At 37.2% G+C, this 24610-nt stretch overlaps 5 protein-coding genes across 6 annotated transcripts; 3 read left to right on the top strand and 2 right to left on the bottom strand.

Annotated features, from left to right (window-relative positions):
• The first annotated feature begins 6255 nt into the window (after positions 1-6255).
• On the top strand, positions 6256-7113 carry LOC126607679 (MLP-like protein 31). The gene is made up of 2 exons (XM_050275365.1): positions 6256-6494; positions 6800-7113. The coding sequence occupies exons 1-2, from the start codon at positions 6308-6310 to the stop codon at positions 7072-7074; spliced, it is 462 nt and encodes a 153-aa protein (XP_050131322.1). The 5' UTR covers positions 6256-6307; the 3' UTR covers positions 7075-7113.
• A 1174-nt stretch (positions 7114-8287) lies between these two features.
• On the top strand, positions 8288-9295 carry LOC126607678 (MLP-like protein 28). The gene is made up of 2 exons (XM_050275364.1): positions 8288-8538; positions 8682-9295. Exons 1-2 carry the CDS (start codon positions 8349-8351, stop codon positions 8963-8965), a joined length of 474 nt encoding a protein of 157 aa, XP_050131321.1. The 5' UTR covers positions 8288-8348; the 3' UTR covers positions 8966-9295.
• Positions 9296-15207: 5912 nt separating this feature from the next.
• Positions 15208-16984, top strand: LOC126607676 (U-box domain-containing protein 37-like). Of its 2 annotated transcripts, none has more exons than XM_050275361.1 (3): positions 15208-15625; positions 16383-16500; positions 16607-16984. In XM_050275361.1, exons 2-3 carry the CDS (start codon positions 16417-16419, stop codon positions 16982-16984), a joined length of 462 nt encoding a protein of 153 aa, XP_050131318.1. In that variant the 5' UTR covers positions 15208-15625; positions 16383-16416. The 2 variants fall into 2 exon arrangements, with proteins under 2 accessions (XP_050131318.1, XP_050131317.1); XM_050275360.1 differs by having other exon boundaries at positions 15208-15787.
• A 37-nt stretch (positions 16985-17021) lies between these two features.
• LOC126607670 (uncharacterized) lies at positions 17022-20172 on the bottom strand. The gene is made up of 7 exons (XM_050275351.1): positions 19424-20172; positions 18850-19113; positions 18191-18707; positions 17879-18078; positions 17648-17763; positions 17416-17556; positions 17022-17301 (listed from the first exon to the last, which is right to left on the bottom strand). Exons 1-7 carry the CDS (start codon positions 19961-19963, stop codon positions 17220-17222), a joined length of 1860 nt encoding a protein of 619 aa, XP_050131308.1. The 5' UTR covers positions 19964-20172; the 3' UTR covers positions 17022-17219.
• A 990-nt stretch (positions 20173-21162) lies between these two features.
• Positions 21163-22041, bottom strand: LOC126607675 (protein C2-DOMAIN ABA-RELATED 7-like). The gene has a single exon (XM_050275358.1). It carries the CDS (start codon positions 21977-21979, stop codon positions 21329-21331), a length of 651 nt encoding a protein of 216 aa, XP_050131315.1. The 5' UTR covers positions 21980-22041; the 3' UTR covers positions 21163-21328.
• Between the last annotated feature and the right edge of the window lie 2569 nt (positions 22042-24610).

Genomic DNA, 24610 nt, shown 5'->3' with positions numbered 1-24610 from the left:
AAAGTTCTTGAAGAACGGAGATGCAGTTATGGTGAAGATGCTTCCTACCAAGCCCATGGTTGTGGTGACATTTTCTGAGTACCATCCATTAGGTCGCTTTGTTGTTTGTGGCATGCGCCAGATTGTTGCTTTTGGTGTTATCAAGAGTGTTGAGAAGAAGGATCCCATCAATGCCAAGGTCACCAAGTCTCCTGCTAAGAAAAAGTGAACCATTGTCAATACTCAAATTTTCACTCACTCAAACTTATGCTTTTATGATACAAACTCTTATCTTAGTTGTGTGGTTTTAAGTGGTTTGGTCAGTTTAGTTTGTAGTTGTTTCAATTATGGTCTGATGTCTTCATTCTCGAGTGTCCGCTCCTAGAATTGGGTTCTGGACAGACGGTGGTGACGCATCTGGTTTATGCTTAAGAGAGTAGGTTTGTCTTCATCATTCATATTTAATAAACTGATATTTGCAAGATTCGTAAAGCAAGCAGAGGCAATCTTATGGATTGGTATTTAAGAGAGTTGGTTTGTCTAGAGGATTTTTATATGCTTTTGAAAATTGTTCTTGGATTTTTTTTATATGAATCATGACAGGTCTTTCAGAATCAAAATTTTGTTCAGTGATGATGACAAACATCACTCCAAAGGTACACTCTCCCTCCCTTTCTCTGCATGCGTGTTGCTTTTTTCTATCACTCATCTTCATTTTGGTCATAGGAATAATTTCGTATCCTGCTCATTCAGTATATAATCTTATAAATTTTATGTTTATTTTTTTTTAGTTCAATTATTGAGATGATAAGTTGTAGCACCACAAGTTCAATCTCAGCTAGTATGCTACAGACTTGCCCTCCACCCAGACCTCATAAAAATTGCATCAGGTTTAGGCTTTGCTTTCAAGTCTTGGATAAATATGTGTTTATTCTATTTTTATTTAACCTCTAATTTAAACTGCAAATTGAACCACTAATTTACGGTTGCTATTTAGTTGTGCACAAATCAAGAAGAACGAGGACAAGGGAGACGGGAAGATCCACGGTGATCAACAAAGAGTTTTCCTATTTGTTTTTCTGTTGTCTTATGGTAAGGATCCTCTCATTCAATTTATTTATTTTTTGCAGGAGCAGTTTGAAGGATAAAAGTTACATACACTCAACAGGAAATTGATGCATTAAGAATAAAGTGGGCTGAGTATGTTGATGAATACAGCCCAATAGATGAAACTCTAGATTAGCTAGTTTGTGAAATTTTAAATTAAGTGAACGTATAGTTTTATTTTAGAAGGAAAGCTCTACACATTATATTGTCTTTTGTAATACTTTGGTGGTGGGTGAATTACAAATTTATGAAACAATATTATTTTATTTGAGGTAAATATCTTACTTCTTGGATGAATTATGTAAGTCTTGTTTTCAAATTAAAAATACATTACATATGTCATCAAACATATTTCAGGACATGCATTGAATGGTTTATGACAAGCTTTGTGTGTCATTGCTAATATTCAATGGCGCTGTAGTGCTATAGACATGACGCTATACAGATGTCATGTTTAGTATATCATGACGCTCATTCCTCTGTTTATGACACATATTCCGCGTCTCGAACTGAAATAGATGACACGCTTTTTTATTTCAATGACACTTGTTAGGTGTCTCTAAAAGCTATACATGACACTGTGCGTATGTCATAATTAGTATACCATGAAACTCATTCCTCTGTTTATGACACTTATTTCGCGTCTTAAATGGTAGTAGATAACACAAGTTCTTAATTCAATGACACTTGTTAGGCGTCTTTAAAAGTAATACATGACACTTTTTCAACGTCATAAAAAATATATTTAATGACACCACAAAGAAGACGCTAAACCCTTGCGTCATTAAACTTTTAACATGACCCATAAACTGCATTATGTATGTAAAAATTTGTAGTAGTGTAGTTGACTTCGTACTTTTGTTTGAATTAGTCCTGAAAGTCCAATTAGCAGCTGTAAAATAGTGGCTTTGTGCCCAATTTACCAAAACAAAAATCACTTTTTTGCCCTTATACATTTGCCTTGTATGTCCGCATGACCACGATGATGAAAACTTGAATGAAAAAAATTCAAAATCTAAACGCAGTGGAGAAATTGGTTATTTATAATAGGGTAAAAGGCTGTTTACTACCCTCAAGTTTCATGGTTTTCAACATTTAGTACATCAATTTTTTTTCATCCCAGAGTCATACCTAAAGTATTAATTTTGAGAGAGTCTCATACATCCGTTAAGTTTTCTGTTAGAACTTCTGTTAACTGATGACGTGGCGCCCACGTGGACAATTACTGGGCACCACGTGTCAATTTAGGCCCACTTCAATATTAAAAAAATTAAAAAATTAAAAAAAAAATAAAAATAAAAAAGAACAAACATTTGTCTCCTCCTTCATCCCTCGCACCCTCTCCCTCCCTTCTCTCTTCTGCAACCCGTACCCCTTCCCTCCATTCTCTTTTCTGCACCTGCACCACCCTCCCTTCTCTCCTCTACAACCCCCAACCCAACAAAATCCCTCCCAAAGAAATTCTATTTCAACAAGAATTTGGTATTTTCAAGTATGGATCTTCTCTTTGTGAACCCAGAAGAAAAAGCCAGAAAAAGCCTTTCTCGCGACCCCTATTCCACGAAAAGAGAAGAAGTTAAATTAGAATCGTTCTTCAATCCGTCTTACCCACCTCTCTCTCGCTACTCAATTTCTCTACATCTATCACAATTCTTAAATAACGAAACAAGAAGTTTAATTAAAGAAAATTAAGAAACAAGTGACTTCCATCTTCAGGAAAAGCTGAAAAGTGTGGATTGAAGTTTCAATAATCTTGACGAGATCTGGGGCATAAACCATTAAATCAAATTCTTCCTCCTCTAGGCCATTTCGAATTGGACCAGAAAATGCAAAATCGAAACGGGTGGAGGAGACCCAAATCCTCCCAATTTTCCAGAAAACTATAAAGTTAAAAGAAAAAAATATTCAGATCAACTAATATTGGGTTTCTTTTGTGAACCCAGAAAAATTGGGGTCCCTTTCGAGATGAAAATAAAACGGAAATAGAAAAGAAAAATCAAAAGGAAAAAGGAAGAATAAGGGAAAAAGAAGAGACGGAAGGGCAGAGAAGAGGCGGTGGGTCCAGGATATGGACGTAGAGGACGAGATAGCTCGTAGCAGCAGCCCAAGACAGACTGTGTCATCGACCGGATCTGGTAGGACGGTTTGGTTCGTGCAGAGGAGAGAAGGGAGGGAGAAGAAATGATGGAATGAGGGACGGACAGACAGGCTGCGTCATCGACTGGATCTGGTAAGACGGTTTGAATTCTGATTTCAAAAAATCCGAGTGCAATGCTTTCGACCTGTCCTTGATCCATAGCCGCCGATGGTGACCCGATTCGACTCCCAGCTTACCTATTTCGACTCCATCAGCTACCGCCGACATCGCCACACAGGCGGCGCTTATCGATTTTCTCCGCTGCATCGTTTCAGATTCTTCCACCTCCGAGTAGCATTCCTGCAAATCAAAGTAGTAATCGAAAATGGCCTCGTTCCTCTCCTTATGCGTCCCTTCTATTAAAGATGCGTCGTCATTCAGTGCCATGTCACGGTCAAGCTCATCCTGCTTCACCTGCTCTTCGAGCAACGATAAGGAGGCGAGGTCTTCAGCTGCTGGAGGAAGATGTAGATGGTGATTTGCAGACGACAGCCATAACAAGGAAATTGAGGAAGCATGGATAAAGGGTGTCGGGTGGGGAAGACAATGGGGCTCTGGGAATTGAGGGATGTCGGGTGGGGGTGAGGAAGACGAAGGGCTTCTGGGTTTTATTTTGTTTGTTTGTTTGTTTGTTTTTTTTTGAATTTTTTTAATAATTAATTTTTAATTTCCACGTGGATCCCTTAATGACATGTGGCACCCAGTCATTGTCCACATAGGCGTTACATCATCAGTTAACGGCATACTTAACAGTTTGACTAACGGATGCTTGAGACTGTCCCAAAATTAACACTTTAGGTATGACTCTGGGACGAAAAAAATTTGATGTACTAAATGTTGAAAACCATGAAACATGAGGGTAGTAAACAGTCTTTTACCCTTTATAATAATTCAGAGAGTTAATCGGTTAATATTAAATTTAAAGAAAAAAATTGCTAGCTTTATACAAGTTTGGAGGGAGTTTTTGCAAATCAATAAATAGATCCTAATTTTCTCGCAATGTTTTCAGAATTTTTTCTATTTTCCCCTGTCTAACAGCGAGGAACAACTTTTACCGACAAAATGACGAACTTTCAGCGAGGAAATATTTTGATGATTCTAATTTATCAACAACGATCAAGCATATTTCTCGCCATATAAGTTCACTAAAGGCCCTACGTACTGGGATGATCTAAAAAGGAAAACATTATAGTCGCCAACTGTTTCTGGGACAACTTTCCTACTTTCAGAGGAAGAATTCGTCGCTGAAAGGGTTTCTTGTTGTGGAAGACTAGATCTAGTCATAGACGCTTAATGCATGTGGTGGACAGAAGCCAATATGGTGATTTGAGATGATTGTAACAATAAGGTGAGGACGAGCGCTGAAATCAAACAAATTTCCCCTCCTTGCTAACAGTCACACGAACAATACCGTACGAGATATCAACATCGCCCCCAACAAAGTTAACAACATCGCCCCCAACAAAGTTCAGAGTTATAAATTAGTAGAAGGTGGTAAATTGGGTTGAATTATCTTGAACGTAAGTTCGGCTCCAAGTGTCTTTTTACCATGAATGTTGATATGTATGTTGGATGAAGTAAGCTAGTGAAGAGTTCTATGGTGCTCCCAAGTATCGGATATTTTATACTTTTTTTTTAAATTTGGTCAAATATACAAAAATTAAGATTCAACAGTTAACATGCTCAGAGTATCTTATACATCGGAACATGATATAATTTTTGCTTGTGGAATGTTGAACATATGAGAAACCTACATTTCGTAAGGAGTTAACTGAAACCATAGATGATGAAAATCAGTCCGTACTTTAAGGGTGCTTGAAGGAACCCTCTAGATCGCTGCAGATGCTACAAGATTATTCTTCAAGTTTCTTCAAAATTATGAGATTATGATGAGGGCAGCGTGGTGATGCGGTCCTTTAACAGGAAAAGGAAAAGCTATGTGGCGGTGATCCAGACTAACACCTTCAGCTTTAGTTTGCAGCTCTTGTCAAAAAGACCAATAATTTCTTTACGCAATCGTATATAGGATAATCATTGGATGTAATTTTGGGGAAAATGAAAAATAAAGTGAATCTATCATTTGTTTGTGTGTTTGTTACAGTTATGTGGACTACTGAAACTTCTAATTTATTTCCCAAGTATCTTGAATGCTTTGCCATATTTTTTTGACGCTCCAATTCGTAAACTCGTCAATTATAGATATAGAATTCGAAATAACGTTAATGTGATGTGGTGACTGGTGATTAACAATTGACATAACTGTCTGATTCATTTGAATTCTTTTATCTTTTGTTTACAATAAACAAGAACGTCACTAAGATTTGGTAAATCCTAATTAGGAATGACTATCTAGTCGTGTCCCACCTGAAAGAAATGTGCCTATTATTTCCAATTCCTTTAACCACTCCAAATCTACCAAACACAAAAATTATTATATATTCACCATCGGTGTACTTATATACTCCTTTTACACAAATTTTTGTAGGCTCACTTGTAACTTGTAAGTAATGTATTTTAACGATCCAAACAATCTATTTTTAGATATTTCATCATAAATCATGTAGGGTTTCTTTATAGAAACATATTTGTCCACTTTCTTCACTATAAATGAATGTCATGGTTTTGAATTTGTCTAATTTTTTGTAAGGATGATTTATTAATGATGTTCTAAAAAATAAACAGTTTGATTGTTGAAATACATTACAGAGTGGGTCCCACAAAACTTGTGTAAAAAATTGTATAAAAAAAGTGATGTCACGGATCCATCCCATATGTATATATAGGTGTAAAAAAAAATTGAACAAAATATAGGTAAAAACTATTAAAGTAGCAAAGGTGATGGAAGTAAATTTTGGTGTCAATTTTAAACGTTCAGGACCACCAATAAGTTCCCTTTTAATATTTATTATAGGCAAGTTGTAGCTTTTCATGAATGATAATTTCTCCTATTTAAGTCAATCCTAGGATTAAGTGTTTTCTCCCAATTCTACCTCTAACCTGTTTTGTTATTAGTTCATCAATTGTTGATCATAAATTATCCTTGGTTTATATCCTTAACCGATCGATCTTCTAATTAATTAAGATATGGCTTTAGTTGGTAAGCTTGAGACGGAGGTAGAGATAAGTACAGCTGCTGATAAGTTCTACAAAATTTTCTCGGGCCAAATGCACCTGCTTCCTAACATCTGCTCTGACAAAATACAAGGGGTTGAGCTGCACGAAGGTGATTGGGAGACTGCGGGTTCTGTCAAGCATTGGGATTATACGTTGGGTAAGTCACACCGGAGGCAATAGAACTGACTTAGTTGAAGCCCTAACTATTAATTAGCTAGGGTGATTCCCTTATTTATAATTTATTTATGTGCACATATATATAATCAGGAAGTGATTTATGCATACAACTTTTTGTCCGCATCTATGTTTATTTATGATCTTTAGGTTAAATATATTAAAAGAATATGAAGAAGAAAAATTAACAAGGGTATGCAAAAAGAAAACTGGATCCAAGTGTGAAGAAATTATTGCTCATATATAATTACTCTTTTATAATGTGAAAGTGACGATGGATATGTACAGATGGGAGTTCGTTAAGTGTAAAGGAGACGGTTGAAGCGATAGATGAGGAAAACAAAACAGTGAAGTTCAACGTTCTGGATGGAGAAATCTTGAAGCATTATAAGAGCTTTAGGGTGACACTAAAAGTAACAGAAAAGACTACTGGAGGGGGCAGTTTGGTGAAATGGATAATTGACTATGAGAAGGTGAAGGAGGAAATCCCAGATCCAGAATCATATCAGGACTTTGCAGTGAAGGTCACCAAAGACCTTGAAGCTCATCTTCTCACTGAATGAGACACAGCTATTATTAGTAATAAATGGTTCGAATTATAACTAAGGCCTTTTTTTTTTTTTTTAATTGTGGGATTTGAGTAACGTTGTATTTATACGTACATAAAAAAAAAGACACAAAGCTTGAGTCAGTTGGGTGTCTTCCATGTATAAGGGATGATTTCGTCTTAATCATTATCTTGTACATTAACAGAGCGTGTGCAAATATGTATTTGGTATGCAACAACATTTGTATTTGTATCTGTTTAATTTCTTATATAAGAAACATCTTCGGTTTGATTCCTAGAATACCATTACTACAACTGTGTGAGTTTCAGAGTTTATCTTGAGTTCTATCTGTTTACTGCTGTAAGGACTCACCTATTTTTTATTTTTCCTACTTTATGGTGGGTTATTCCCTTTTTTCACTCCCAAATGAGTGGTCACCTATTGTATACAAACTTTGATCTAATGCTCATGAAAGGTCAAAAGCGAACGGTTGATATTTAACTAAATATCATCTCAACCGTTCATTCATGAAAAATAACAGATGTGGTGGAGAATTTTTGTTGTAATTTTCTAACTCATGAGTTTCATATATTAAACTCTCAAGAATTGGATCCACTCTCAAAGAACACAAAGTCTACAGCTCACTGTAAGAGTTTGATTTATATAAAATTAGAAACAAACTCAAATTTTCGGCATTAAAGGCTAGTGGGAGAAAAAACAAAGGCAAAATGCTTTCGGCTTTTGCCCTTTTCAAATAAATTTTTTTTGTTTTGTTGATACAACGATATATTTACACATTTTACACTAAGGGATAAAAATAATAAATTGATACTTAAGAGAAATATTACTTAACTATAGTACTAATAAGTGTCTTATCGGTATTTTCCTTTTTTGATGGAAACACAGGAACAACAAAAAGGAAAAGAACAGTATAATTTAGGAAAGTATATAATCTCTTTATGAAAAAGATGGAATAGAATCCGCATCTGATCCACCATAACATAGTGGCCATGAGCATCAAATTAACAAGACAGTGCTAAAACAGAAATCTACTTGCCCAGTTGCCCTAGCTAGCGAGGGACCAAACAGAACTCCAAACCTAAATTAAATTTGTCAGAAAAACCACCCCAATTCCGATCCGCAATTGCAATTGGCTCGAAGTGAAGGCATATTATACTTTATCTAGCTATTTTATTTCTTCTATATAAAGACCAAGGGGGAGTCATTTTTTCACCAGACTCTAGCTAGCTAATTTCATACAAATTACAAAGGCAAAAAGATCGAACGCTATGGCTCAAATAGCAAAGATGGAGGTCCAGGCTGAGATTAAAGCCAGTGCCGACAAGTTCTACGAAATCTTTCGTAGCAAAGGGTACCTGTTGCCCAAGATGTGCCCTAACGTCATAAAGGACCTTCAGGTCATCCAAGGTGATTGGGGCTCTGTGGGCTCAGTCAAGCAATGGACTTACTTTGCTGCAGGTAACAATAACAATTCATGGAAAAAAATTTATGCATGCCAACTTAAAATATTTTATACATATACTAGACTCGATCGACTATATAACCTAACCTGGACCCAATGATTTGATATTTTCTTAATTAATTATATACCTGCATGATAGACAATGTTTCTGAGGTTTCAAGAGAGACAGTTGAAGCCATAGATGAGAAAAACAAATCAGTGACTTTCCGAACAGTAGGAGGAGAGTTGGCGAAATACTACAAGAGTTTCAAGGCTACAGTTCAAGTCACACCAAAGGTTAGTGGGGGATGCAGCAGCTCATCCGTGAAATGGACCGTCGAGTATGAGAAGCTGACGGAGGGTGTTCCGGTTCCTCATAAGTACATGGACTTTTTGGTCCTTCTGACGAACAATATTGATGCCCACCTTCTCAATAATAAATAAATTAATTTGAAAACGATTTATGCACATTATTTTTTATTTTTGGCACACTCTTTTAGTAATCACAAAAAAAAAATATATATATATATATACAGCGAAGACCAAAATCAAGAGGAGGTGTGCATAAGAAGAAAAATAGTCATATAGTATGGTAGGTATATAAAAGCTGGCCAGGGTGATAGTGGGAAGCTTTAGCGTTTCCTTTTAATTTTTTGCTTCTTCTATGTTTTAATGGTACGCTTTCACTACAACTAGTACTATTGTATTGTATGTGAAATTATGACTTGAATGTCCAATATCCATTGATGATCAAATATAAATTTCCAACCAAAAGTCCAGTTTAAAAAATTCGTACCAGTGATAACTAAACCAACAAAATATATGTATATGTATCAGAACCAGAGGAAAGAAAAGCAAAATATATGTATATATATATGTGTATATTATATGTGTGTGTGTGTGTGTGTGTGTGTGTATCAGAACCAAAAAATATCAGAACCAGAAGAAAGAAAAGCATGCCTTAAAAAATGATGATATGTTTTAATTAGATGTTTAAGGTTCTTAAGACTAAAATACATCAAGAACTAATGAGCCTGAAATACGATGGTGATCATATAATGAGGAAAGGAAAAACGGAACACTACAGACAGGAAATCTATTCATAGACCCTAAGGTCTGTTTGGCACACCGTATAAGGCATTGGATAGTACTAATACTACGAAGTACGGTGTTTGGTGTCCGTTTGGATTAAATAGCCACCGGATAATTAGTCCGCCTCTGCTAATTTAATACACCCTACACACGGCTCCTTATCCTCCCCAAATCGTTTGTATAATTAGTCGGGTTCACGCTACCGCTCGCTCTTGCGCATCACAAACTCCTCAATCAAGGAATTACTGCTCTCTCTCTTTCTCCCTCCTCACTACCAATCAACATCAAGTAGATACAAACACAAAACCAGAGGTGCCGAATCGAAACCACTTCACGCCATTCTTGTTCATACACCTATAGTGGCAGATCAAACCAGAATGGGAGAAATCTCATATGGGTTTTTAGTTTCAATGGATTAGAAGCTGTGAGAGAGAGCAGCAGCACCAATTTCCCTGTAAAGCACAAAATTGCAGTTTGCTGGGTGCACGAGTGACCATCGATTCTGTTGGAGGTTGCTTCTGCAAATTTAGAGGTTTTAATTGGTTTCTGAATTTGAAAGAAATTGAAGGTGGCAACGAGATCGAAAGCTGGCTGGGTTTTTTTTTTTCTGTTGGTGTAATGGCTGGTTTTTTTTTTTTTTTTGTTGGAGTAGTGGTTGCCTGGGTTTCAAAGAACATATTCCTCCGTGGGGAAGATGGTGATGTTTAATCCCTTTTTTATTTTTATTTTTTTAATTTTTTCTGTAATGGTGTTTAATTCATTTTTTCTCTGTTTTTCTTTGTTTTTCTCATTTTTTTCATTTTAACAACAATTATTCTGTGAAATACTTTTAAAAATTTATTATAATCTGACGTATTATCCGATGTAGAAATTAATCCGATTCAATTACCAAACGTCCAACTTATTTAGTCAGTATTATCGACGACTATTTATCCTATCCGACTGAAATAATCAGTACAGTCCGAGCTGACAAACGAGAAATTGCATATTGTACTGTGGTTTTCCAGATTGAATAAAAGCGTAAGTGGGGGACATAAAGCAAGATTTGTTTAAGATGATTGTAACACCAAATTCTTAAATTATATATTGCGCACAACAAGTCAATCCTTAATAGTTGTCTGATCTTAATCAAAAAGCAATTTTTACAGAAAGGGATCCTCTCTGGACCCCTTCCTCCTAATCTATCAAGTTCGGAGATCCGAACCATTGAAATTTGATCCAACGGCTACAAACAAATGTCCACTTTAAAAATTATAATAACTTTAGTTGTTTGATCAAATTTTAATGACCCGAATTTCCAGACTTGGTAAATTAGAAGGAAGGGATCCGGAGAGGATCCCTTTCCAATTTTTACCCTCATATTTCAATATAAAACTAAGTAACTGAGAATGTCAGTTGATTGACTGTCCCACCCATTTACTTACCCCAACCTATCTTTGTTTCGAATTTGGATCATTTCCTGAGCTCAACCTGCTAAGCCTCATGAGCAAATCACACAGGCCGTTAGATTTTGATCCAACGACTATAATTATTATAACTTTTAGAGATGTCCCCTATTTGTAGTCATTTGATCAAAATCCAACAATCCGTGTGATTTGCTTAAGAGACTTAGCAAGTTGAGCTCAGGAGAGGATCCAAATCCCTTTGTTTCATCCATAAGTGTATTAATACTAGTTTAATAATTTACTCTCTTACTATACCAAAAATGTTTCTCTTATTACCATTTTCATAAGATAAACTAGGTTCTTATTTCTCATTTTTCTTTCTCATTAATTAAAACTTTATTCTGTTTTCATTTTTGATAAAAGTTTCTTGACTTTTCCCCATGTCATGATTGGAATGTTAGATTATTTACAAGTCATTATATGGCAATTTTAAAAATAAAAAACTTATTAATCTTTTTTAAATATATATTTTTAGTTTTTTTTCTTCATATATTTCTGTTTATAATTTGTATCATTTTTTTTAATTTATACCAATATTATTTTTAGTATTATAATCCTTTCGATCTAACCTAATATAATCTTGTGGCTAATATGCATTTCACTCTCACAAGTTCTCAAAATAAGAGCATCATGTGAATTAGTTATACCGTGTTATAATGAATATATTTATAGATTCCAATTTGTACTACATGTCACAGCCCGTCCCGGGATTCTATATATCGGGGATGCGAAATGACGGAATTACCCTTGACGGGTATTAAGGTATGTGTGTGTGTGACATATTATTTGGACTAAATTCATATATTTCAAGCTTTTGGAAAATATTTTAAGTTGGATTAAAATTGGTTTGTAATTTATGTGGTTAGGAAAATAAGGGTGGAATTGTTTTGAGGGACCACACACACACACGGGACACCCTGTCCCTTTCCCCGTGCCCTCTATCTCTCTCCCCTTCTCAGTTCTTCCTCTCTCCCTCTCGACTCATACAGACGAGGCACCAAAACCCTCCAACTTTCACGGATCGACGTCAAAAAGGTAAGTTTGTGAATCCTTGCAACCTTGTGAGTTCATTGGTGCAATTTTTAGAACTTAGAACCCACGATATCACGTGAAACCCGAAACCCATTTTGAGATCATTGTTCATGCAATCGTGATATGTTGATTTTCAGGGAATTCTAAGCTTATAGTGAGCTTAGTGAGGTCCCAAGGAAGCTCGAAGTGTTTCGTTTGAAGGTTTTGGACGTCGGGATCATTGGGTTCAAAATTGGCCGGTTTTCTTGGAATTTCTCCGATGAGATTTTGTAGTTTTTAGAGCCTTAAAGTAGTGTAACGTGAAACTACATGCTTAGGGCTTCATTTTGATATAAAATACGAAGAAAATGGTTGAGAAATGACGGAGAACAAGGAGATTGAAAAATCTCCAGTTTTCCGGCCACCGGAAAAACCAATCCAGCGAGCCGAGGTAGGAGACGCGCGTGGGGGGCGCGTGGACCCGTGCCTGTCCAGGCGCGTGGGGGCGCATGCAGCCTCAGAAAATTTTTCTAAAAATTTCTCGACGTCCGTGACGTCGAGTAGGTCGATATGGTATATTCATATACCCAATTTAAGCACCGTATGAGAAGTTATTACGAATTGTCGGTTATGTGCGTAAATTAACGTTTTTATAGTTGTTTCGCATATAGGTGACACCTATCCCGAGGACGAGCGCATCCAGGGACGTCACGGGGGTTACGACCCATCGACTTACCAGTGAGTGGGCAGTTTTGTTTTCCGTATATACCTATATACTATTGATTTTCCTAGAAATTGAATTTATATGAAAATATGTTTTCAAATGCCATGCATGCATATTGTGAATTGTATGAATTGATATTGATGCATATATATATATATATATATATATATATGTGAACTGGTGCTGTGGACGCACAGGTGAGTATCAGGTGAGTTTATGTTATTCATGTGAATCATTGATGATGTGAATTGTTGAGAGCTCATAACCTGCACCCCTGGTGTTAGTGCTTATATTATTCACCGCACCGCACGCTCACCTTGGATCCAAGTAGGTGCATGTCGTACAGACCATGAGAGGGTTCCGACATGCTAGTCGTACAGACCACTAAAGGTTGTTCCGACAAGTAGGTGACCTTAGATTATGCACGCAGATGATTGATTAGAGAAGCACTAGAGCGTATTCTTACACCTTTCTTATCGTACAGACTACTTTAGGTAGTTCCGATTTATGTGCAGAGTAGTGCCGTACAGGTCACCGTGGTGACTCCGGCTGGGTTGGATATTGAGCTATGGAATTAACCGTACAGGACCAACTGCAGGGTCTCCGGCTGATTCATTATGTCACCTGTTATTTTGATGCATCCATGTTTCGTTATTGACATTTATGACATGGCGTATTTATGGATTTGTGATAGATTGATGATTTGAGATATATGAGGATTTATATACTATTATGTTATTTTCTGGGAAAGTATACAAGTTTTACAGTGAGGGGTTAGAAATGTTTTAAATGAAATGTTTTGGAAAACTTTGGTTTTACTGACCCACTCAATTTTGTTTTGCGCCCCTCCAAGTTCTAGTTAGCAGCGTTGGTGGCCCACGAGGATCCTCACGGCGTACTGACAGACTACATAAATGTAGGACTCACCTACGGGTGTTGTAATCTAGTTATGGTCCTACTTGACTGCATCTAGTTCTTAGGCTCTGAATATGTGTGTTGCACACTTAAACTTATTCTAGCACGTTACTTGGTTATTCTGCTAGTATCTGGTTTTTTTTTATTATTCTTATGTTCTTATCTATTGCTTCCGCGTCGCACTATTGGTTACGTCACGCTCACGTGACGGCCAGCACGCCTTGATTCTAGGATCGGGGTGTGTCACTACATATGTGGTCCAATATCCTAATAGATAGAAGTGTTGGCTTACTTTCCAGTTCGAAACTTCTTCCTCTCCAAATTTATTATAATAGTTTCGAACTCTCGTTTTCTCTAATAATATATATATATATATAATTTGTGCTAAGTACGTTATAATTCATAATTTCATATGAATATACTTAGAGGTACCATTTGGATCCGTTTTCTATTCTATTTCAGTCCTTTTCTTTTGTATATTTTAAGGAAAGAATCTCTTTCAAAGCAAATAAAAAGACAGAAATGAAGTGAGAAACCTCACCACAACAAAGTACACGGTAAATTCCTAGATGCATGCGTACACGCAAAAGACAAAACGGCATGAAAAGTTTATATTCATTTTAATGAAAAATCACATGTTTACAATAAAAAGTTAAACTTAGTACTATTCACTTTACCTTTTATTTTGTCCTTATCGTTAAAACTCAAAGTTTTCAAGCCATTTTCATTAGTTTTCCTTAGAATTAATGGTGATTTTAGTTCCAGTACATGCTCAACTTAATCGTTGAATTGAAATCATATTTGTTTAATATTTTGATCAAAATTCTTGTCATTATTTAAGATAACTCTTACTACATGCTATAAATTATACATTTAAACAAAAGGAAAACTAATGAAAATAACTTGAAAACTTTGAGTTTTAACGAAAATAACAAAATAAAGGGTAAGATGAATAGTAATAGGATTGACATTTTAGCGTTAAAATGTGGTTTTTCGTTAAAATGAACAGTACCAAAAGCTTTTCGTTAAAATTCCCTTAAACAAATTCAAATAAGAGTAAATAATATTTTAAAATTTAGGAATTACTTAAAATCAATAAGAGAGTAATATTATTGAACAAAAAAGATTATTTAAACCCTATTATTATTCTTCACATAGTAATTTAAAACATAAAATAAATATATAATTGGCTTTTTTTTTTAAGAAGAAGAAGTTTATTTGCTGCACTAAGGGTGATGGAGTGGGCTAAACTTTTTAATGGGCCGAGTCATATTAAGTGAAAAGAATACCATTATAGTGTAGTATTAAGTGACATGTAATTGACATACGTATGTAAAAAAAAAAAAAAAGGCTATAAATTAAATTAAAAATTAAGGTATATATTGAAATTTAAAATTAAGGATACAAATCAAAGTTTTTTTCGAGCTGGCTAGCCAGGCTGCTTCACTTTCTAGTTTTTTCTGCTGCCTCTTTCAAAAGATCCAATTATATCGGAGTTGGAACAATTGGGCTTGGTTGCTGGTGCATACGACGTCGGTCGCCAGCAGTTTAACGGCGCTTTTATTATAAGCACGACGATGGCAAAGGAAGAGACGAGGATGCCCTTGCCCTTGCCTTTGCCTTTGGCCTTGACTTCCATCGAAGAAGAATTAGAAGCTGCTTAAGATGAGGAGGACGATGATGATGAAAGCTTGTTTTCCATTGATTTTAATTTTAACTTTAAGAATAATTCTAAGGGAGAGGAAGAGGTAGGTCCTTATCAATACTATGTAGCAGTTGGGGGCCAGAAGAGCGAGTCTAGCATGGATGCGCTTCTCTGGACACTGAGTCGCGCCGCAGTGACTCATGATCATGATCAATCACCATTAATAGTCATCGTCCATGTCTTCCCACCGATGCGATTTGTTCCTTCTCCTTGTAAGTTCAGTTATCTAATTCATCTTCTCATCATCGTCAATTGCATTAATTCACGGGCATCTCTCTATCCATGAAGGCATGAACCATGTCTCTGTGTGTTTGCGTGTGCATGTCGCCGCCCGGCGGTCAGTTGGAGCGAGGTCTGATGAGGAAGGCTTGTTTGTAAGTTCATTAGCGTGTTTGCTAAAAGTGTTTTTTAATTAAAAACACGTCAATTATTTTTAGTAAATGTTCAAGTCCTCAATTTTCAGAAAGCGCTTCTAGGCTTCTAGCTAAGACCTTGAAACACTTTTACGTTTTCTATTAATCACAGTTAAAACTTCTTTTGGTTGTCATATAGCGGTTTTAACCTTTCCTAAAGCAATCCCAAATTGTAAGAGCCTAATACAATGAACATGCGTGCTGTATAGTCAGATGACTCAGATGTCATGATTCATACATTTGATCTATATTATCACATATATATTTTATTCTTTTTATAATTTAGTTGATTACTAAATTTCGAAGTTGAGAGTGATACAAGGGCTGACATAATCTTGCGTGTGTGTATTGCACAAGTTATTGATTCGAGTTGAATCCATCAAAGTCTTACACTACAGGAGTTCAACACAAATTTCAGATTACACAGATTTTCTAGCTGTAAAGGCGACTAATTAACCATAGGGTTATGACTGCATTTAATTAATTAACTGATTTTTTTAACATTTAATCGATGATTAGTAAGAGATATTTCTGTCTTGGTTTTTCTGATATGCAGTAGGAATGCTTCCAAAAATACAGTGAGTCCAAAGATGGTGAACAATTGCATGGCCCTAGAAAGAGACAGGAGGTGGAAGCTCCTTGACAGATACGTTGATGCCTGCTCATCTGCCAAGGTATTACCAGATTTCCAAAATACAGGCCCTCTATAGCTATTTAATTACAAGTTTATTAGTACTGATTAACCTCTGTATGTCGATGAATATGACGTTAAAGGAACAGGTTAAGACTGAAATTATGCTCGTTGAGAGTGATACAGTTGCCAAGGCACTCCTAGACCTTATTCCTACTAAAAACATAAGAAACCTAGTAGTTGGAACCACCGAATCAAGTCTGAGGAAACTGAGGTCCAAGAAAGGAAGTGGAATAGCCAGTCAGATTCTACGAAATGCGCCCGACACCAGCTGCAATATTAAGATCATATGGAAGGGAAGGGAAGTGATTGATGACAGTATGTTTACTGGCTCGACTTCATCGCGTAGCAGTAACGCAAACTCCTTGTCCACACAAGATGAAGACGATCAGCAAGAAATACGAATCTCAACAGATTACAATAGACAAGAGTACTTGCGTCCTGCAGTAAATCGCCATCATCTTTAAACGGATACAAGGCAATGTAGTGGGGGAAACCAAAACCTTCACAAATAACAGCTTGATTTTGTTATATGATGTTTTCGGCATGAAGAGATTGGCATCCATATTGTTTTTTAATACGAAAAATAACTCGACATGGCACACGTTATAAGTCGCAGATTTATACATTATACATAAGTTTTGTGACGTAATCCATCCGTTTGTATACCTAGCTAGCAACTTCACCGTAGATTATAGCAGCTCAGCCTACATTTCCACTCTTGGCATACTTATCAATCTGGCTAATGTCAAGGAATCTATCCATTCCGCTTGCTATGAGAAATCTGCAAAGAAACGTATCGTCAATTGAATCAATCATTCTAGAACATTACTATTTACCATTCTATGAATTTGCATACGTAGCAGGGTGAACGTCAATTTGGAGCAACATGACTTACTTATCTAGAAGAACTCTTGTCATTGTTCGGCAACGGCCAGGCGCAGTTGATTGCATGTTCACTGCAATATTCGGGTTGTGAATGCTCTGTCTAATGTGCACCCAACCATGCTGTCCATGTTCCTCATCTGATACTTTTGCTCTGAAATATACAAGTTTTAATTAAAATTTGAAGAAATGTAGCTATGATTAAATTCAAACAACGTCAAATTCAAATGTATTTAGTACAGCACCTGTACATGTGTGCGTCAACGGCAGCAGCTGACGCATCATTTGAGTCTACCAAACAGCCCTCGCTCACCCAACAATCTCCGCACGAATCTAACTCCCACCCTTCAAGCCGCCCCTCCTAAAAGTCGATGTGTGTTTCGTATCAAATAATGTAAGGATGTGAAGAGTTGTTGAATACGTGAGAGTCATAGGAACTTTGCATGAGCTAATAACGAGTTGCTCAAAACAATTACCTCAACGTACTCTCGGAACATTTCAATGGCCTCCACTGCCTTTTCTTTTGCATATCTAGGCTCAGAAATTACATTCATCCTCAGCTCTATGGACTCTGACGGTTCTTCAAGGTCTTTTATGATGTTTCCAACCCCTTCGTCTGATCCTGCAAGCTTCATTCGCACCATCTCGATGATGATCTTTACCACCATGTAAGCTCCTACGAACAATTATTTAATTTGAGCACGATAAATAAGCTACCTAAGAATTTAAATTAGAACAAAATTAAGGAAGTAGAAAACAGAACATGCAAAAACAACAATTCTAATTACCATCATCAAGGAAATGGTTCTCTTTAAGAGCACCGTGTCCAGATGTTTCCATCATGAGATGAGTTTCAATGCCTTCCTTGTTAAGCTGCACTCCCTTATCAATCACATTTCGATAACCAACACGATATAAGCAATGGTGACCCCCCCGATTCGTGATGAATCTTGTAAGCGCCATACTTGTACGCGCATCGGTCACTATGGTGGTTCCAGGGTGTTCCCTCAATACGATAGCAGAAATCAAAGCAATGAGCTTGTCGCCATTGATGGGGTTGCCCTTGTTATCCACAACGCCGCTGCGATCCACATCAGTGTCAAATACAATCCCAAGATCAGCAGAGTTTTCTAGCACTGCAGCTCTGGTTACCGCCATAGCTGTTTTGTCCTCAGGGTTGGGAATGTGGTTCGGAAACATTCCGTCTGGATTAAGGTATAGAGAGCCAAAGGTGTCTGCCCCAAGCTTATCCAACACATCCCATGTGAAAAATCCTCCTGATCCATTACCTGCATTCACTACTATCTGCATTAATTAAAAAGCAATTAGTCATCATTCGGAGTGAATAAATCAATGAAGAATCAAGAGATATAAATAAATTGGTGTGCGCAGTAGGAGAAAAGACGTGTGCGGAATTCATTTCCTGATAGCTAATTCAATTCCGAACCTGGAATCCTTGGAGTGGAGTTTCGTAATGCAACGGATGGTTAACTCTCTCCTTGATAATGTCTCGGAGGTGCTTTGCATACGAGCTCATGAAATCAACTCTTGATGGAGGGACATTGAGCAATGTTGACACTTTGGCGAGCCTATTGGCATACTTTCGGGCTGCTCTATTGCATATGTCTTCCACTTCTGGCGAGCTTAGTCCTCCTTTCTTGGTGAAAAATTTGAGACCATTTCGGGTGTAGGGTAAGTGAGATGCGGTCATCTGCAGTACAACGTTCGAAATCAAATGATCATAGTAATTGTTTTACATCTTATGTGATATGAGAATTGACTTGAAGGAACTGTGATTTCAACCTCACATTTAACATGCCTCGATTTGTTTCTAAGTAAAGAATTAGGCGAGATAAGCTCTTAAGGTCACAAGAAGTAAGCATCCACCCTTGACCCCGAAGGAAAGGAGACTTATGGTCCCGTCCCATTAAATTAGGAAATGCCTCATAAGTCCTAGTCTAACTTTACATTTTACTAGTGTAAACAGTGCCAGTTTGTAGATGTTGCTGAATATATTATACCATGATGGAAGCGTCGTAGGAAAATGGAGGCAAAATTGTACTCATGAAGCAGGCCGGTGTAGTTGCAAGTCCCATATCGAATACCAAACAACCTGCACGACCTAGTCCCGAAAATACAGCTACACTCAAATTTGGTCCTGAAATCCTTGGGTCCTTGCCAAGGGACACCCTAACTTTCTCCACAAGTTGTCCTTGCTGCTTCTCCAAGCCGTCGATAACCCACTCACCAAAACTCTCCGCAATGGCCTCCACAGCTGCTGGTGTTAGGTCCACAATCCGCCCCTTCTCGCCTTCCAAGGCCACACCGCGAACATCAGACCCGTTCTGGAGCCTCCTGATTCTGTCCATCTCTTCATCCACCACAACTTCATTGTAGGCAGTGCTAGAAGACTTCACACATACAAATTTAGTAGCGAATTGCAATGAGCACGGAAAGCTAAGGTTTGTGTGGGATGTTTTGGTTGCTGGCTTTGAGGGGAAGGATAGTTTTTGAGCATTTGTTTGCAAATAAATTGTTGAATAAGTTGAAGTGGAAGCCATCGATGAGATTAAACAAATTCAGAGTAGTGTTCAATTTGGCGCCCTTGGTTCTTTTTTTCAAATGCTTGTTTTGAAGAGGGGGATTTTGGGACCAAACAAACAAGTTTGGAAGATAAGATACCTCAATAAACTATAGCCCTACATTTGAATATCCATACAAATAAAACTTGGAAGAAAATAAATATCTTTGAACAAAAATTCCAAATGCCCAGATTTTTTGCTTCTTTCTTCTTGTAGTCAAGGCAATGCCCCTTCTTTTTACAAGATGTGCTATTGATGATTCTCTCCCAAGTCCATAAGAAGCAATGGCATATTCTTGGTGCTATTGCTAGTGGCCGATCCAGGATTCGAAAGGTCTTTAGATAGAAACAAAACGCGAGACAAAAAAAAAATCAATTTATTCACACTGAGACATTATTGAACACTTAGTGAGCCTGTTGTTGTCAGCCAAACCAAGTTGCGCACATGTCAACAGATATTGACATATGACAAGCAATCTAATGAATGCTATTGAGAGAACAAGAGTGTTGTCGACACAACATGAGAGAAGTATTTCGTCAAACACTAAGCACAAAAATGACTCATGCCAAATATTTGGAGAGTCCTCAAAAGATCTTCATATGTATATTTCTCAAACTCCGAGTGGTCCGAGTGGTCTTGGGACCACCAAGGTCCCAATATGCATCTGTCACTGACCAATTGATTGTTGACGAAAAATAGTTAAAACCTTCAAAAACCGAACTAGACTGGCTACACATGGCTCAGTCCACGGTTCTTAACTAATTAAATATGATCCAAACCGAATTAAAACAAATTGAAGCAAAAGAGAACCGCTTAATCTCTCATCATAAAACCTTTTTATGTTGTGGTAGTTTGGTCTCACCATAAGCTAAACGTTTCAGAGACGTTCTAGCCATTGGAAAATTGTGATGAATTTGGTCCCCGCCAATAATTTTTCATTTATTTTTTCAGTTTGCAGCGTGGGTCGATCAAAATGCAGGTGGGTTTCGATCTAATCCAAATTCAGTTGAGTTAGTCTAGAGTCTAGACCAAAGAATAGACAAAAAGCACAACCTATCGAATCTAATCCTAGCCTAAGCAGTCTGAAGTACGGAATCCTATCTTGTTCGGTCCACTAAACGTGCCCAAAGATCTTGCAGAAACTCCAAAAGCGAATATTTCAGACAAAACAACAAAAATTGAGTATTTAAGTAGCGTTGCATGATTCATATAATTTCACATGGAAGAAAATACCAAAAAGTAGTCATCCCAAGCACAAGACACGCACGGCATTCTTGCTTGAAACATATATATACATTAAACAAAACACACTTAAATAAGAGAGCAAACAGATTTATGTTGTACCTAGACTCCTTCTAAACCTTTAGAACCAGGAAGGTTGATCCACTCAATCTGCACCACGATTTCACCGCACTCGACGTTTCGCAGTTTGAGAATCATGTCCTGAACAATCTTGCCATTTTCCCAACCGCAACAGCTCTCGGTGGAGAGGCAGTTGGTCCTGTTGGGCAGAACTTTCATAAGGGCGCAGCCCTTCGGGAGGGCGTCCGCGTCCAACCCCATCTTCAGACACTCGACGTAGGGTTTGATGTCTATGTCTGCATCCCCCATCTTGTCGTCCACGGTTAACGTGTCTTTGTCGTACACTTGCAGATGGATGGGTTCTTCCAAGTTGGTGATCGAAAGCGTCAGATCCTGGTCCCATTGAGGGTTACAGTTCCTTTTTATCACTTTCGTCTTCAGTTTCTGCGATCCCATGGTAACCATCACGTACGGATCACTCGTCTTGACGTCGCGGATGGCGAGGTTGATTCCTCGCTTTATCCGAAGCCGGAGAAGTCCGAGGATGTTGTTCATCGTAATTCGCGAAAACAATAACAATAACAACTTCCTGGTTCTTTTTTTTTCGAGAATTTTTTTTTTTTCTGGATTGGTGAAGATATGATATGATAAGAAGATATTTACGAGGATGCGTTGCATGGAATTGAAGGGCATGAAAGTGGTGGAAATGTCATTAGGGCAACCATTCACAGACAGACCACACAACCACCGATCACTGCTGAAATTGACTTAAGGGTTTGGAAGTGGTCCGCCGCCCTTGTCGCTTTGCCACCCCTTGAGTGAGTCGCTATTTGGTTTTGGGTTGGGCCGGGTTATGATTTTGTGTATATTAGGGTTTGGATTGACCCATCGACCTTTTCAATTGGATCACAAGCCTGGGTCGGCTCGTTTGGGAATTTGACTAACAAGTCTAACTGTCCGACGTGTCCGACGGCGTATTGGCCCATTGAAGGGACAAATGTTGTTGGCCAAATGTATGTATATATAGGCGTAGAGGGGTCACATGAACCTTCTCAAGTTGCACCTTTTGTATCAAGTAATATCATATTATTGTACTATATACCTACAATTTGATCACTCCGATTCATAACCTTAGCACGATAATGCTAAAGAGACTCTCTTAAAGTTGAACTTTTTAAGGACTCCCTAATACATCACAGTTTACGTCAATTTTTATGGTTTAGACATGAAAATTACACATTATTTGTGCATGTCACCTTCAACTGAATTACCAATGCCATATATCTCATGTAGTTCATACCTCATCCCATTCACCCAAAGAATCTGCTTGACAACCCTAAGCCTAACTTGGAATTCACCTTTCTCTTTCTAAAACAGTTTGAGTTATCTAGGTGTTTGTTGTTATAGACACGGGGCTTCCCCCTGATCTATCGTAGGCAGGAGGGCACAACTATAGGATATATATCCAAGTCAACTACTTTCAGTAACATTGTATCCTCAAACATTGAGAAGTTAATTCCAGTTTCGTGGGGCTGCCTGAACTTGGGGCCCAAACCTTGTTCAAAATGTACCGTCACAGGTGGATGAAGGTTAAAATGTATTGTCATTTTTGGGGTACACCCCCTCAATAATTAATGTTCACTAGTTAGAAAAATGTTGAGCAAATCCTTGTTACTAAACAATAATGTAAGGGAAAAAGTTGAGCAAATCGATCCTTGTATGACGTGAATGATTTTGTATCAAATGGTACGTAGCAGAGACAAAAGCCGAAGAAAGAAACTATTGTGAAGAGTATGAGATGTATGTAGAAAATGCAGGGTGTATGTAGAAAATTTAAGATATATGTTGAGAGTGTGGGGTGTGAGGGAATTATGAAAATACATGTGGAATGTATTAAGATAAATTTTAATTGAAAAAACAAATGTGGAGTGTATTCAATAATGTGTGGAGTGTTACTATAACAAGCCAAAATATTATGTCAAAAACATAAAGTAACAAATAAGCCATAGAAAATCTCACTTTTAACAGAGCCCCTTAACATTTCTCCCTCAACATTATGTTGACCCGTAATCTCCAGTTGAACAACTTGTCTAAAAGAAACTTGCTAAGTTTGTCTTTTAGGAATAACTTATAAGTTTCTATAAAGATTTTTAATTAGTTAAAATGTCAACACATTCTCAAAGGAAGAAACACTTAGGAAAAAAAACGTGGATAAGCAGAAGTGCTACCTAAACAAACATTTTCTAATCTACAATTAAGAGGATTCGAATTATATTTTAAATGAGTACGTCATTGCTCTGGCCAATTAACTTAATTTACGTATAAAAGATATGAAACTGGAGCGGAAAAAGTTGGCTTTCAATATACTGTCAATAGTCACATGGAAATTGTTCAAGACATGTGGGGAAGAGCTGAGATGTTAACACATGCATGCATTCTCTTCTTCAGAGGGACCACGTATACGGCTTATACTATCACTCATTTGCTATGTTGTATGCACATCCACGGCGCCTTTAAATTATCTTGTGTTGTGATGTCGCTGTTTTAGCATCGTTGAGAAATATCTGTTCAAATCTATCCTACCTCATATCTCCATCAGATTAAGAACACCATGAAATCTGATCAAATATATCCTACCTCACATATATACATATATATGCAATTTCGTGACATGAACTTTACTGGCCAGCTTTCAAGCTAACAAATGGCAAAATCTTGAGTCCAATCTTCTGTATATATTTTTTTGTGTGTGTTTACCGTCATGAGAGAAACATACAAACAAGAAATATATATCATTTACCAAAAAACGATACAACTCCAACTTATAGTCACCAAGTAATTAGAAAATATATAATCACTCACCTTGGATTGCATATTTAAGGCTGAATAAGGAATGAACGTGTCTTTAATGTTTGGATCTTCACCTTTAATATCAAATTCAACTATGAATGACTATGAGTCCACAAAGCAACCAGGAAACCAAGACTTTTGTATACCTAAATTTCACTCTAAACAAATGCCACTTGATCATGTTCTTAACTCTAATTAGTCGGGGTCAAAGAGATTATGCTCTTTTATGTCAAAGGTTTACAGCCCATGCCACCCACTTATCCCAGACAAATTAGTATTAAACAAAATAATTCAGCATCTCTCACTCTCTCTCTCTCTCTCTCTCTCTCTCTCTCTCTCTCTCTCTCTCTCTCTCTCTCATTTGCCCACCAAGGCACGGTTGGTGCGTTTTGGGTAGGTCAGTTTGTATCCGTACATCGCATATGAGAAATGTCCTTTTTATATATTAGAAAACGAGGAAAAAACTTGTATAGT

The sequence above is a fragment of the Malus sylvestris genome, chromosome 16 (genome assembly GCF_916048215.2).
Source record: "Malus sylvestris chromosome 16, drMalSylv7.2, whole genome shotgun sequence".
NCBI classification, from domain to species: Eukaryota; Viridiplantae; Streptophyta; class Magnoliopsida; order Rosales; family Rosaceae; genus Malus; species Malus sylvestris.
The sequence above is the reverse complement of the archived record's forward strand: the minus strand, read 5'-3'. Positions and strand labels throughout refer to the sequence as shown.